Here is a 14,686-nt window from a genome sequence, read left to right as displayed (position 1 = left end):
AATTTGCTGAAACAGCAATTGTCATGATCATAATTGTGTAAACACATGAACACCCTTAGAAGGGAGACTGCTGGAACTTTTATTTATTTACTTGTATATATTTGAGTCTACCTGCGCCTGTAGTCGAGTGCTCATGGAGATCAGAGGAGGTCGTTAGATTCCCTGGAGCAGGAGTGATAAGTGACTGTGAAGTGCATAGGTATGGGTGCTGGGGATGGAACTTTGGTTTTGTTTTTTTTTTTTCTAAAATAAGATTATAGAACAGTTTTTCAATAAGCTTAACCATACCTGTTTATGTCTGTTTCCCCCAAACAGCAAGCATGCATAGAGATATGCTATTGTTCCTCCTCCTGTTGAAGAAATGGGTGCAACCTGAGTAAGGCTAAGGAAGGAGAAGACAAGGAAGGGGAAGCCAGAGCAGCAGCAAGCTCTTTGCTTTCCTGTGGAGTCAGGCAGGGCCACCGGGGGCTGATCTGTGGTTGTAGATGCCTTCAGTCTCAGGCGGCAGGTGGGATGGACCACCATGACCACACCACCTCAATTTCCTTTGTCCTGTTATCACACTGAGCCATGACACGGACTGGCTTCAGGATGGAAGATCCGACCTTAGCCTCACAGTTGTAAAAAAAAAAAAAAAAGACAACTACACTTCATCTCATGCACACATTTAGTTTCACTGACACATTAACCACACAGGGAGGAGAAAAGGCCACAAGGTCTCATGTTGGTGTGAACAAGGCAAAGGAACTTGTGTTTAAATTAAAAAAAAAAAAAAAGAAGAAGAAGAAAGAAAATATCATCATCATTGCAAAGACTTTCCGTGATTCCACCCCCACCCCGAAAACCCCTCTCAACACAGGAAGTGTGCTGACCATTGAGAGTAATAAAAGGGGCTCCTGGGGAGTCTGCCCCACATTCTTCCTGCACAGCTCAATAGGACCTCAGCCATGAGACTTCCCCTCCTGACTTTCCTGGGAGTCTGCTGCCTCATCACATGCGTTGTGGAAGGTAAGCTGAGCAGACATTAATGGGATAAAGAAGAGGTGGGCTCATATGCTAGGTTTGACTTGGGTCTTGATTAGAATAACTGCTTTCTCCAGGTAAGCCTCAAACTTCATATACAGAATGGAAGTGCTAATTTCAAAGCAGCTAGTTCGGACTCATGTTTATTTATTTAAAGTTGAATATTATATCCTGTCTATATATTTCAACACTGTGAGCTGAAATTAAAATGGAATAATCTGATTTTTTTTTTTACTGATGACTATTTAAACACATTAAATATCCTTAGAATGTTATTTTTATTAATTCTGGCAATGATTGCAAATAAGCCTTGCTTTTGTTTACTTAAAATTGATTTGATAAATTACTAGACTCTTAGAGTTTCTTCACAGTGGGGAATTCGCTCAAAGGCCTATGTTCCAGAAGCAAATCAATGCTTTCTACTTGTAAAAGCCAAAAAAAAGGTGACCAGAAGTTCATAACGAGAAGACCAATATTATTCTCAACTAAATAGAGTCTGCCAATATTGTTGAGAATATTATCATTTATGATAGACTTCTTGAGTTTGTAAGACAGCCTTTGATGCTGAGAGTAACAGATAATTCACATTGACAAATGAGCCTGGAAGATATTCCCAGGGAAGCTGCAGAAGCACTGAGCTCATTGTTCGGCTGATGTTTCCTAAAGGGTCACCTTTTTCTACTGGCTGGAGTTGACTTACAGATCTATTTGTATTCTGTTCTGCACACTTAGACTATAATATTATAATTTTATCAGAGATTCTACAAGGGCATAAAGGGAGTAAAGGGAACAGATTGGAAATCCTTGACATTGGGTGAAAGCAGGAATATTGACTAACAAAAAAAAACCTTCAAGGATATTCAGTTAGGTCACATGCTGCTAAAGGAATGGCATTTTGAGTTGACAGGTGTCCTGTCCGGTGGGACTCAGGATAAGGGCAGGCCTGGAGGTAGTCTGTGGGAGCTGGGGAAGGGTGGTCTTGCTCTCAGCTTTGCAAGTTTTCTACTCAAAGGAGGTTTGGAAAACCTTGGTGTTTTTAGTGTATGCCAAATGGGACAAAAGTCATTTTGGCTTTGACTTAATTCTGTAAATGCTTTAATAGACTGCCTAACATTGCTGAGAAACAGCAAGTTTCTAGGTATAGAAGACAATAGGGCTCTGCGAGCCTTGGGCAGCCATGTGCACTCGACACATAGAACTACTGTTCTTAAGTAGTGATGGAAAGCTAAAAGAGACCAGAATTCCTTTCTATTGAGTCCAGAGGAGTTCAGCATAGGATGATATTGGCTGGGTAAAGAATGTTCAGGTTGGCGTTGAGAATGAAGGAGAGGGGCCGTAAGAAAAGCGGCGCGAGCGAACCGTCTCTAGTTGCTCATTACGGACAAATGGCTTCCTGTGGCGGCAACGTCACTGTTCAAGCTTGATCGTTATCAATGATGACTTGAGATCCTTCTGCAGCTGTGAAGCACATAGCAGTGGCTCCAGCTAGGGAGGGAATTAACACTTAGATACTTCACTTATTTGGATTTTAACCTACTCCTAAGTCTCATGGGCTCTCCTACGATATCTTTCCTTGTGCAATGGAAGGTGGAGTTACGAACTTAAGAACTTAACTGGCTACCTTGGTCCAGCCCTTTGAGAAGAAATCCTGAGGAAACCTTTCCACCCTTCCACCCTTTGTTCCACATTTGACTAATAAAAACGGAGACATATCTATTCAGTCAGATGTGAACTGTCTTCTTCCTTGAATGTTAGCTTGCCCAGTTCACTCTGTACCACGTCAATCTTTTACCTAATTCACAGCACAGTTGGTATCTGAAACGATTTGTGCTTCTCTACTTTCCTGGGTCCCTCACTGTAGCATGTGCTCCATAAGACAGGGCCACTGCCCATCAGAATCAGTGCCTTTGACATTTGGGACACAAAAGGACACCCTAAGTAAGTAGCAGTTGAGTGTGTCCCTTGGAAGTCTGCTATCATAATTGTCTTAATGAAAATATACAAAGAACAACACCAACTTGTTACTACTGTTATTGTTTGTTTTTGACACAATGTCCCATTTACACAGTCAGGCCAGGCCCCAAACTCACTATGTAGACCAGGCTGGCCCAGAACTCTTAGAGAGTATTCTGCCTCTGACGCCCAGTGTTGGGATTGAAGCAAAGTATCCCCATGCCTGTTCACCTTGTTACATTTACTATGAAATTCCTAAAAAAATACTACTGATCTAACTTTTAAAACTCGCCAGCCATCTATCATAATCTATAATGCACAAGCGACTCAGGGTGTCAATATGAATTATTTCCCCAAAGAAACAAGTGGTGGTATAATCTAATCATGTGTTAGAGTGATTTACTAAATGGTTCAGACCCTGTCACTTGTTGAATTAAAGTTTTATTTGTGTTTTCTTTTTCTTTTCCTAGGTGTGGGGACTGAAGTCCTAGAAAGGAGTATCTGCGTGAGCTTACAAACCCGGCGGCTTCCAGTTCAAAAAATCAAGACCTATACCATCAAGGAGGGAACCATGAGAGCCGTGATGTGAGTGTCCACTCAAAGCTGCAGCTTCTATCTCAAAAATATAGTAGGAAGAACTGCCGCTCTCCTTTAGAAAAAATGGGCCAGCGTGGAGGAAATCTTAGCTTAGCCAGTAGCTCGTCCTGTTAATCTTGTCTTCTCACTGTGCCATCTAATGACAATTATTGAAAAAAAAAGAAAAGAATAGGACCCCCTTTTCTTCTTTTGCTCAACTGATGAGTCTGCATACAAAACAGATGAACATTGTATCCAGCTCTGATGGCCCACCCAGGCTAGGACTTACCCAAATAGCCACACAAATGCAGGAAGCTTAATATGTAGAGTGCCACACCTTATACATGGCTGGACCTCATAAGAACACATTCAGAATTTGCTCACGTGGTACCTCCGTGCTCCAGAATCCTGTTCGCAGAAAGAAAGTCCCTCTCCGATGCACACTTACCAGGCTTCACTCTTAGAAATGCATGTAAAGCATTTCCAGTTCTCCCCCAGAGCTGAGTAGTTCGAGGTGGGAGACAGAAGCAGGGCTGGAACATAGAACTACATGGTCCTAAGAGTTCACTTTCGCTCCAGGATCTGGTGTCCTGGTAAATTACAGTCACCAAGCTCTGGCTGTCACCTGAAGATCTCTCCCCTTCCTAAAGTAGACAGCAGAATGAAGGTGCTCTTGAATGGCTCTGAAAGATGGCTTCTTCTGCCAGCTTATGCACAAACCCTCTTTCATTGGACAATATGGCTAATCTTTTTCTTTACGTTACAGTTTTGTCACCAAACGAGGACTAAAAATTTGTGCTGATCCAGAAGCCAACTGGGTGAAAGCAGCGATCAAGACTGTGGATGGCAGGGCCAGTACAAGAAAGAATACGGCGGAAACTGTTCCCACAGGAGCCCAGAGGTCCACCAGCACAGCCATAACCCTGACGGGGTAACAGTCTCCAGGACAGTGGTCCCTCACTCGATAAGCAGCTCATCTCAGTTCCCAAGCCCATTGCACGAATAAAGTTATTTTTATTTTTAATGACATTCACATTCATTTCAAATGTTATAAGTAATAAATATTTATTATTGATGATGGCCCTATATTTGATTTTTTTTATATAAAGAAAAAGGTTTTATCATTTGTTTTCTCTCTCTCTCATTGTCTCTATCTCATTGCTCTCTCTGTCTCCTCTCTCTCATTGTCACTTTCTCTCTGTCTCTCTCTGTATGTCTGTCTCTGTCTCTTTCTCTCTCAGAGCTCTGGTCTCCACAATGAAAAACATTTGGACCAGTGTTTTTTAGAGATGGAATGCCTCCATCATTCTTAAGTTCAGCTTGTAATAGTCTCTAAAAGCAAGTTACAGGGTTTTGCTCTGCCAGTGACAATTCTCGATCTATTTCAGTTTCCTAGTAGAGTATTATTTATAAAAGTGTTGAGAAATCATCCAGCTGTCCCCAGTTCCCACTCTGAGGGAGCACAGCTCAGAAAGAGGCTCTGCTCAGTCTTGACTTCAGTTGGATTCTCTTACCTCTTAGTAGGTTGTTCACGTAAAAAAGTCAATGCTTTGTGAACTAGGCAATAACCTCCGGTTACCATTGTCTAAACTCCATGTTACTACCCATGGGCTCCTAATACTCCCAAACAGGGTCACCTGGACCCCCTCTCAATGATTTGACTCCAGTTTATGGTTCTAGTACCCAAGAAGCTGATGATATAAACCTGCTTGCTAAGCTGTCAGAAGAGCAAGAACTGGCCTTATCCTTGTAAGTTGAGTTGAAGAAGAATTCTGGAGGAGACATTGAGCGATAAATACTAAGAACCTTTGGACAGAGTAGACCAGAGATCCAGAGGAGAAACCACTAAAATGTCACCTCCCAGCAAAAGGTCTGGCCATCTATTCTTTTCCCCTGTCATTCGTCCACTGTGATTTTCAAAGATGTGTTCAAGAAGACAAGAGCTTAACAAGCGGCAGCACCTCCCTTAGGAGATAGAAAGCTAACAAGGCCACAGAGGAACAGAGTGATTTCTTTACTTTTAAAAATAATTTATTAATTCATTTTCAATTTATGTATATGTGCCTATGTGAGGTTATGTGGACCACATGTATACAGACACCTAGGACGACCAGAGAGCATCAGACCCCCTGGAAGTGAGGTTACAGTGATGCCTGATGCTGGCAAACGAACCCAGGTCCTCTGGAAAACCAGCAAGTGCCTTACAACTGCACCAACTCTTGATCCCTGATTTTCTGCTTTAATTACATATTATGCTTTCCAAATGACTCCTAGACCCTAGAGGATCATAATAGTAATGAGATTAACAACTGAAATAAATATTATTTGATTTCTCGGTTTTAAAGAATTTTGCTTACCAGAGATTTTGGTTTTAATAAGTCATGAAGGATACTTTCTTGCTTAGCTAATGATGGTTCACTTAATCACATGATAAATCTCAAAGACAAAACAACAGACATTTAAAAAAAAAAAGATTCATTAGCTTTCCTAAAGGCCTTTGATCATTGCTAGGCAGAATTCAGATTGAACAGTTGAAAATGAGGTTCTGTGTTTGAACTGTTGTTCTGCATTCTCTTCAGAAGCCAGTTCCCCCAGACCTTACTATACAAGAAGGCATAATGACCAGACGACATAAGTAGACACAGTATTCTTATTTATTCTTTTGTCACCCCCTTACTTGCTTTATAATTAATTTATTAAATTACCACTTACTGAGGGGTTTATGTGTTTCAGAGCTGAAAAATCTATCAGTGAGCAGAAAACGTCCCCCTTCATTTTGATAATTTCTCCCCTTTCCCTTTACTCGAGAACTGGGGCCTTCCGTCCCCTACTCCTCGAGCCTGTGCATCCCCAGGTCTTTGCAAATCACAGCAGTGTAGAGGTAAAACCAGACATCTTGTCTCTGGTCCCACAACTATAGGCAGCTTGTAGTGTAATAACACAAACATATACAAAGCAAGGGCCTTGGGTGCACTGGAGCGAATTCGTTTAGGTCTTAGCATATAGGGAAGGTCAGAATAGCTTTTATCTTGGAAATAACCCAAGACCAGAGGGATGAGACAGTTGATAGGTTCCGGTACATTCCTGGCAAGGGAAATAAATAGCACACATGAACGACTGTTGGGGAGAAAGCTCTTGATGTGCTAGGGAGGTTAAGACATTTGCTACACCAGAGAAACAAAATGGAGACTACACAGCAATTCACAGGGCAAAGGGAAACCAGAGAGACAGTGAACGCCCAGGAAGGCCCTGTCTCCGAGACCACTTCATTTAAAATCTATGGGGGGATTCTACTGGTTGATTGGTGGAAAGCAGATTATCAAGAGCAAGTCAGGAGCTAAGAAGACAAAAACAGGTGACTCTGGACTTAGTGACCTTTGAACTTGACCTAGTGGGCTCAGTCGTCCTCTACTCCAAGTGCCCAAGTGAACAACTCCTCTGCTGCTGAGAACCAGGACCAGGGCACAAGAAAATCACCCTTATGGGGTTTATCTTAGGATTTGCATTATTTGCTGGCTAGGCTAAGATCAGAACTGTAGACAAGCCGGGCCTGGTGGCGCAGGCCTTTAATCCCAGCACTCGGGAGGCAGAGGCAGGCGGATTTCTGAGTTCGAGGCCAGCCTGGTCTACCAAGTGAGTTCCAGGACAGCCAGAGCTATACAGAGAAACCCTGTCTCGAAACCCCCCCCCCAAAAAAAAAGAACTGTAGACAAAAACTGGAGCTAATTACCTACATGAAGTAGCAATTAAGAATGAGAAAGAATACGTGCCACATCAGTGTATTACAGAGAATCCTAACACAGCCTGTTTTGATTTGTTAAGTTCCAGAGTGTTTGTTGAGATCCTGTAGAGTATGTGGGAGTAGGGTCTACTCAGCTGTCACAAAGGACTGTGACAGTCACCAAAGTCATTCTTAGTTGGGTATCTCAGACAGCCAAACTCAAGACTTCTGCATGTGATGGCATTTGTCCAGATTAGGTTCCCCCAAGGGCCTAATCAGTTCCTGGGGTTTTTCTCTATTATTGCTTACATTTCCCTGAAATATCAGTCTATTTGATTTGTCTTAGGAGTTGAAGTTAGGGCTGTGTACTTGATATATACCTAATATATGGTATAATATCTGAACATGATAGGTTTCCAGTAAGTTTTTATGAATGTAAACTCACATGCTCTCTCTCTCTCTCTCTCTCTCTCTCTCTCTCTCACACACACACACACACACACACACAGCCCTCTGTCTAATAAGTGCTCAGTGCTTAATGGTTGAAAACCCACAAAGGAAAGAGCTGGATCTTGGGATATGACTCAGATTTTATTACTGAGAAAATGACATAGGTAAGATCTATGGAATAAGAACTTATAGAAAGGTGTTTGATGAGTGCACCAAGATACACTCTTGGAAAGTTTTTTTTTTTTTTTTTTAAGGTTCTGTACAGAAGAGATGACATAAGAATTGTGCCTTTAAGCCAGAAAGGGAACTTGCCAGGAATAAATGGCGGGGTGGGTATTCTTGCCAGAAGAACTGCAGTAAAGAAATTGTGAAAGGACCTGAGGGAAACTGCTTATGGGTGAGAGGGGTAGAGAGCTCAGAGAGGAAAAGTAGCTTGAGGCAGGATTTGGAAGATCCTGAGGGGTGGGGGTGGGGGCGGGGGTGGGGGAAAGGGGTTCAGAAGACAACATGATGCATCCAAGTTTAGAATAGTCGCTTAGAGCAGTAGTTCTCAACCTCTGGGTCGCGACCCCAACGACCCTTTCACTGTCCCCTAAAACCATCAGAAAACACGGATATTTACAATTTGATTCATAACAGTAGCAACATTTGCAGTCATGAAGGCTTTTTTTTTTTTCCTTAATATTTTCTGGTTGCAGGGTCACCACTTAGAATAAGGAACAAAATACTCATGAAAGGATATAGGTACAGAGACAAAATTTAGAGCTAAGATGAAAGGATGGACTATCCAGAGACTACCCCATCTGGGAATCCATCCCATCATCAGCCACCAAACCTAGATACTAATGCTCATGCCAGCAAGATTCTGCTGAAGGGACCCTGATATAGCGGCCTCTTGTGAGGCTATGCCAGTGCCTGGCAAACACCAAAGTGGATGATCACAGCCAGCTATTGGATGGAACACAGGGTCCCCANTGGAGGAGCTAGAGAAAGTATCCAAGGAACTGAAGGGGGCTGCAACCCTGTAGGTGGAACAACAATATGAACTAACCAGTACCCCCTGAGCTTGTGTCTCTAGCTGCATATGTAGCAGAAGATGGCCTAATCGGCCATCACTGGGAATAGAGGCCCCTTGGTCTTGCAAACTTTATATGACCCATCACAAGGGAAGGCCTGGGCCAAGTAGTGGGAATGGGTGGGTAGGGGAGCAGGGGTTGGGGGGGGTATAGGGAACTTTCGGGATAGCATTTGAAATGTAAATAAAGAAAATAATAATTAAAAAAAGGAAAAAATAAAAAAGAGTTGCAGCATTAGGAGTTGTGAACTACTGACTTAGAAAAAGGTAGGAAATGACTGAGAACAATGGGAACTGATAGTGCATTGGTCTGCGTTGGAACCAGGGGGAGGTTAGCAATATGTGCAAGGCGGCGATGGTCTGGCTACCTACTGGCTGGGCAATGAGCTTGATAAACTGAGGCTCTTTTGAGGTTTGCAGCTCGGGTGAGTGGTTAAGAAACAGCACAGCTGATTGGTCAGATTTTGGTCTAATTTCTGCTGTGGGTTCTGGTGAGCCCATTGGAAACTATGATCACCAGGAAGAGGGAGACAAGAAAGGAGAGTGCTGGGGAGAAAAGCACCGTGTATTGTAGTGACAATTTTGGAATTTTGATTTCTTTAAAAAACACGGAAGTACTGTGAGAATGTGCTTTCATTTTAATCCCAGATATACGGTAGGGATGTGGGGCTGCTTTGGACTATCTGCAGCTGACTGTGATTTGCCTTGTGCTCCAGCGGAGGTGTGGTTTTGCCAGCTGCAGAGAGTTCCTGCGATAGCGTGACAATTGGAATTCTGGGAACTTTTCAGAGGGTGTATAAATGGTATGGCCCCAGGAGGTGGTGGTTCTTGCTCATTTAGGGAGTTTGGTTGCAGTTTGTTAGTAGCTGTGGTTAAAGAAGAAACAAAAGGAAAGGAATCAGATTCAGGGATTTTCCTAATTCGTCCCTTCCCTCTATCCTTGTTTCCTTCCTATCTAGTGTTAGGGAGTAAAATGGGGAGGGGGTAGATAAAGGATAGGAAAAAGAACCCATAAAGTAGGCAAAGACCAGCTGCAGTATATCAGCTTGATATGCATGTAGTCCAGACAAAGCCCAAACTACATTTTTTTTAAATTTCTTTATGGCAGGCAATCCTTTTTTAGATGAACAGGCTTAAAAAAAAAAAGACTGAATATCTGTGGAACTCTTGATGCCCTTTGGGGGTTGGGAGACAGGGACATACAAATGAAAAAAGTATCCACTGGTGAGTCACCGGCACTATTTTAGAAGGGATTTGTCACATAGCAGTGGGAGGCAGACAGGAGCCAAGAGATGAATCTGTAATGAGAGAAAAGACAAATGAGGTGAAGGCAAAGGTTTGGGATGGGCCTCTGGGATGCAGGCAGGTGGGGGGATTGTAGGGAGGATGATGGGAAGGAGGGGGCCCTAGTATTGAATCCCTCCCTTTGGTGGAACTAGTATACATTACAACGGAGACTTAGAGACTTGAGGGTGAAAGGCAGGAGATGTGTCTTGATTTACTGGCAAACTGTATTGCTCAGCATAATTACTGAGACTGAATAATAATCTTTCTCTTTGACTCTGATCTGCCCTCCACGGGTTCATTATGGAAGACTTGGTTGCCAGCTGGTAGGTTTTGGGGAAGTGATTGCATTCACAGGGTTCTGAACTAATGAATGGATTAACCCCTTCATGAATTCATCCTACTCTGACATTGGGAGGTGTTTAAAACTAGAAAGATGCATCTTGTGGCCTGACCCTCGTTTCTGCTTCCTTCTGGATCACCATGACGTGATCAGCTCTGTCACTACACTCTATTCCCATAATAACTGTCCCACCTCAGATGCCAGGTAATAGAGCCAATGAGCCATGTACTGTGACCATGAAACAAAACAAGTAGTTGGTCTTCAGGATTTAAAAATAAAAAAAAAAGTAGCATATTCCTGAAGCTTGGGACATTGCTCAGGAAGTTTGGTTTTTTTGACAAGGTGGCTAAGAGAAGCTTCACACTGTAACATGAAGAAATAAAGAGACCCATGGCCAGAGTGAGGTGATAGTCTCGCTAAATGTGGAGGGAAGGGAGAGTGGAGCCCTTTCTCTGAATAGAGTTTATGGAGGGTGTGGGTAAAGGAGAGTGGAAAGGAGAAGTGGACAAACTATCTCATAGACTTCTCTCAACTTCCAGGCCTATTGCATAGCACATGTTTTATCCTGCCATGAATTGTATGTTACTGGAAGTTCTTGGTTTAGTAATCTGTACTTACAACAAGGCCTTCCCGTGGGCTCTGCTCAACAGTGTTGTTACATTAGAGATACAAAAAGGACTGCTGGTATGGCCTCCAATAAGTCCTTTAGATAGAAGCTGTGTGTGGACACAGAACTAAGAGCAGAAAGGACAAGGGACACTGAGAATCATATAGCCAGTGCAATGGACTAAGGGTCATTGTACAGTTTTTAAAAGACTCTGTCCCTCTTGGTTGGTAGTGAATGTCTGACTTTCTGTGTTGCTTAGGATCTTGTGGTTACTTTCTGACTTGGTAGGCAGAATTCTGCGATCAATTGCTGATGTCTGTCTTGAACTGTGTGTTGCCTGCGGTGGTCTACACTTAGGTCTTTCTTTGATTTTTTCAGCAATGTCTGGGGCTCAGCAAAGGTTCAGGTAACTGTGGGATGGCTGGATTAGTCAGCATAACTTTGGAGAAAGAGATTTTTCAGCTGAGTCATGGAAGATAAGAAAGATTTGAATCTAAGCAAATGAGAGAAAGGAAGCAGAAGTTGTGGAGGTAAAAAAAAAAAGGCCAAGATATATTTGTCGTTCATTTTACCAATTTGCCTTTCAGACTATAAATTTATAAAGACAAGATTAACTTTATTTATTTGTGGCACAATGCAAATATTCAGTAACCATTCACTGAGGGGCATATGGCCAGGAGAATTAAGATGACAACTACGCCGGGCCTGGTGGCACAGGCCTTTAATCCCAGCACTCGGGAGGCAGAGGCAGGCAGATTTCTGAGTTCAAGGCCAGCCTGGTCTACCAAGTGAGTTCCAGGACAGCCAGGGCTATACAGAGAAACCCTGTCTCGAAAAACCAAAAAAGAAAAGAAAAAAAAGATGACAACTACATAGTAATTAAAAAAAAAATGTACAAGTATTGCTAGAACCAAGAGTTGCTTAGGGAAATATTCCTGAGACAAGTTAAATTTACCTTATAGGCATCTTATATATTACTTTAAAAAGTCTGTGTATGTGTGCACCTGTATGAATTGATGTGCACATGAATGCTGCAAGCCAAACTCAACTCCTTTGTAAGAGCTTATAAATGCTCTTAACCACCGAGCCAGGTCTCCAGCTCTAAAGAGTTGAAATGTTTTAGGGGGAAACTTCAAGTCCATTTTGATGCCAGTGGCAACTGAGTAAGTTAGTCTTACAGCTGAAGTAAGGTAGGTATTTAGAATAATTTTATGTGGTTGGCTTCATCAGAATCGTGCACCTTTGTCTTCACTGGTAAGATCTACCCAAGTTGGAAGGAATTATGGACATCTTGATAAACCTTTGTGAGGTTGATGTTATACATACCTCAGGGCAATTATGTCTCAGATAAGCAGGCCATTTTCTGAGGACTACAGACCTGACATACATTAACCAATAGAAACCTAGAACTTGAATCCTGTTTCCTACCCTCACTGACAGAGATGCTGTTCTGTTTGGGAAGATTCACGTTGCAATGAAGGACGATTTCATACAAGACCTATAGTGCTGGTCTTTGAGATATATATCACCGGACTAGTTAGGATTGCTGTTGCTACAGTGAAAAACCATGACAAAAAGAAAGGGTTTATTTGACTTATAGTTCCATGTTGTAGTACATCACTGAAGGAAGTTAGTACAGGAACACAAACAGGGCAGGATCCTAGAGGCAGGAACTGATGCAGAGGCCTTTGATGGATGCTGCTTACTGGCTTGCTCCTCATGGCTTGCTCAGCCTGTTTTCATATAGAACCCAGGACCACCAGTCCAAGGATAACAACATCCACAATGGGCTGGGCTCTCCTCCATCAATGACTACTTAAGACAATGCCCTACACCTTGCTTACAGATAGCTCTTATGGAGGCACTTTCTTAATTGAGAATCCTTCATCTCATATGACTTTAACTTGTGTCGAATTAACATAAAACTAACCAGCACAATTACTGAATGGACAGAGAGGAAAACGTGCTTGTTTATACATTGGTGCCACTAACTTGACATCTGGAGTCGATAAAATCCCTGATGTTTTTACTTAACTTATGGCATCGGAAAGTTGATTATTAGTATAATGTCACAATTATCTGAATTATTTTTGTGGTTCTTCTTACTATTCTCCTTTGACTGAGATTTCCCTAAGTTACTAACATTTTATAATGCTCACACTTTATGTCATGTGTGTTTGGAAGAAGCTGTGTTGAGTCTCAAAGAATCAGAATTAATCAAAGATTGATGGTTAGCAGCAGATGTTTTTCATGGCTGCAATTCAGACAAGCAATCCTTTCATATTTGTCAGTGATGCTGTGCTTATTTGTATACTGTATGCTTACATTTGTATGATCAAGAATGAATACATTGTTCTGTTTCAAAACTGAAATGGCCCCCCAAAGTTCGCTTTGGGGTTGCTAAAGGGAGTGATAAAATCTTGGTCCCTCATGCAGCTGGGTTCAGAGATGAAACCTTTCAGAGGGAGAATGGTCCTGAAGGCTCTGATCCCATCAGTAGCTTAGTCCACCAATAAACAACCAGATTGGAAGGTGATTGAAACATTGGTATGTAGGAGCTAGATGGAAGGAGTCAGTAAGTGCATTTGAAGGGTGTATTTGACCCCGGTCTTTTCTTCAGCCTTTCTTGGCTTCTGTGGGATAGACAGCTTTGTTCCACCAAGCACTCCTTACCTTGACATTTTGCCATATCGCAATCCAGAAATGGAGGCCCTGTAGCCATGGGCCCAGTAGCCTCTGAAGCTATGGGGCAAATGAAACTCTCTTCTTTATGTTAATTTTTCTCATATTCTTTGTCATAGTGACAGGAGACTGACCAGTAGCATTACAGAGGTCCAGGTTTTCTGTGATAGATTGGCATTGGCTAACACAGGAGGCCGTGAATGTCAAAGTCACTAGCAATCTGCATGCTGTGGCTGATCTGAAACCAGTTGCGCAGGCCTGCTTAGGTCATACAGTTTATCTATTTCTGACACATGTATGCTTTCTAACAGGCACACAGTATTTTTCCAAAGAGTCGAAAAAGATTGTCGCTTAACTCACTGTGGTTTTCATTATGCTCAAGACTGGAATTCATCAAGGTTTAGGGTAGTTAGAAATGTAGAGAGCTCATTTTGAGTCGTATTTACTTTGAAAAAAAAATAATACCATGACATTAGCATGCTATTAATCATAGTCTCCTATGTATTCAGATAAACCATTGAATTGTGGGTAAAGATAAAAGATGAAAGAGTCTTTTTCTTTTTACTTGCTGATGTGTTTCTCCATTTGTCTTGTCAGTACAGATCTAGGTCAGTAAACAAAAGAAAAATTGCACACAACTGAAAAGGTCCCAGCACACCACACAGGTACATTATCTTGATGTCCTGAAAGTAAGAAATACCGAGTGTGCTTGTCTACACGTGTCTGTTGGATGTAGATTAATCCACTGAAGTTTCATGGCAAAAGGCAGGAGAGAGGAGGCAGGAAGAACAGAGATGGTAATGCTTGCAGATAAAGACAAAGGGATGTGAGCAGCTTGTCCTGAGCTACACAGTTGTATTAGTCAGGGTTCTCTAGAGTCACAGAACTTGCAGATAGTCTCTATGTAGTAGAGGAATTTATTGATGACTTACAGTCTGCAGTCCAAATCCCAACAATGGTTCAGTAGTAGCT

At 42.2% G+C, this 14,686-nt stretch overlaps 1 protein-coding gene across 1 annotated transcript; it reads left to right on the top strand.

Annotated features, from left to right (window-relative positions):
* The first annotated feature begins 921 nt into the window (after positions 1 to 921).
* On the top strand, positions 922 to 4,630 carry Xcl2 (X-C motif chemokine ligand 2). The gene is made up of 3 exons (XM_021199269.1): positions 922 to 1,008; positions 3,447 to 3,561; positions 4,319 to 4,630. Exons 1-3 carry the CDS (start codon positions 948 to 950, stop codon positions 4,485 to 4,487), a joined length of 345 nt encoding a protein of 114 aa, XP_021054928.1. The 5' UTR covers positions 922 to 947; the 3' UTR covers positions 4,488 to 4,630.
* Positions 4,631 to 14,686: the final 10,056 nt, after the last annotated feature.

Source organism: Mus pahari, chromosome 5 (assembly GCF_900095145.1).
Source record: "Mus pahari chromosome 5, PAHARI_EIJ_v1.1, whole genome shotgun sequence".
NCBI classification, from domain to species: Eukaryota; Metazoa; Chordata; class Mammalia; order Rodentia; family Muridae; genus Mus; species Mus pahari.
This window is presented reverse-complemented; position numbering and strand designations above follow the sequence as displayed.

Coding starts and splice junctions, on each gene's coding strand:
- Xcl2 (XM_021199269.1), top strand. CDS start 948: ATGAGACTTCCCCTCCTGACTTTCCTGGGAGTCTGCTGCCTCATCACA. Junction 1,009..3,446: donor CATCACATGCGTTGTGGAAG/GTAAGCTGAGCA, acceptor TTCTTTTCCTAG/GTGTGGGGACTGAAGTCCTA. Junction 3,562..4,318: donor GGAACCATGAGAGCCGTGAT/GTGAGTGTCCAC, acceptor TTTACGTTACAG/TTTTGTCACCAAACGAGGAC.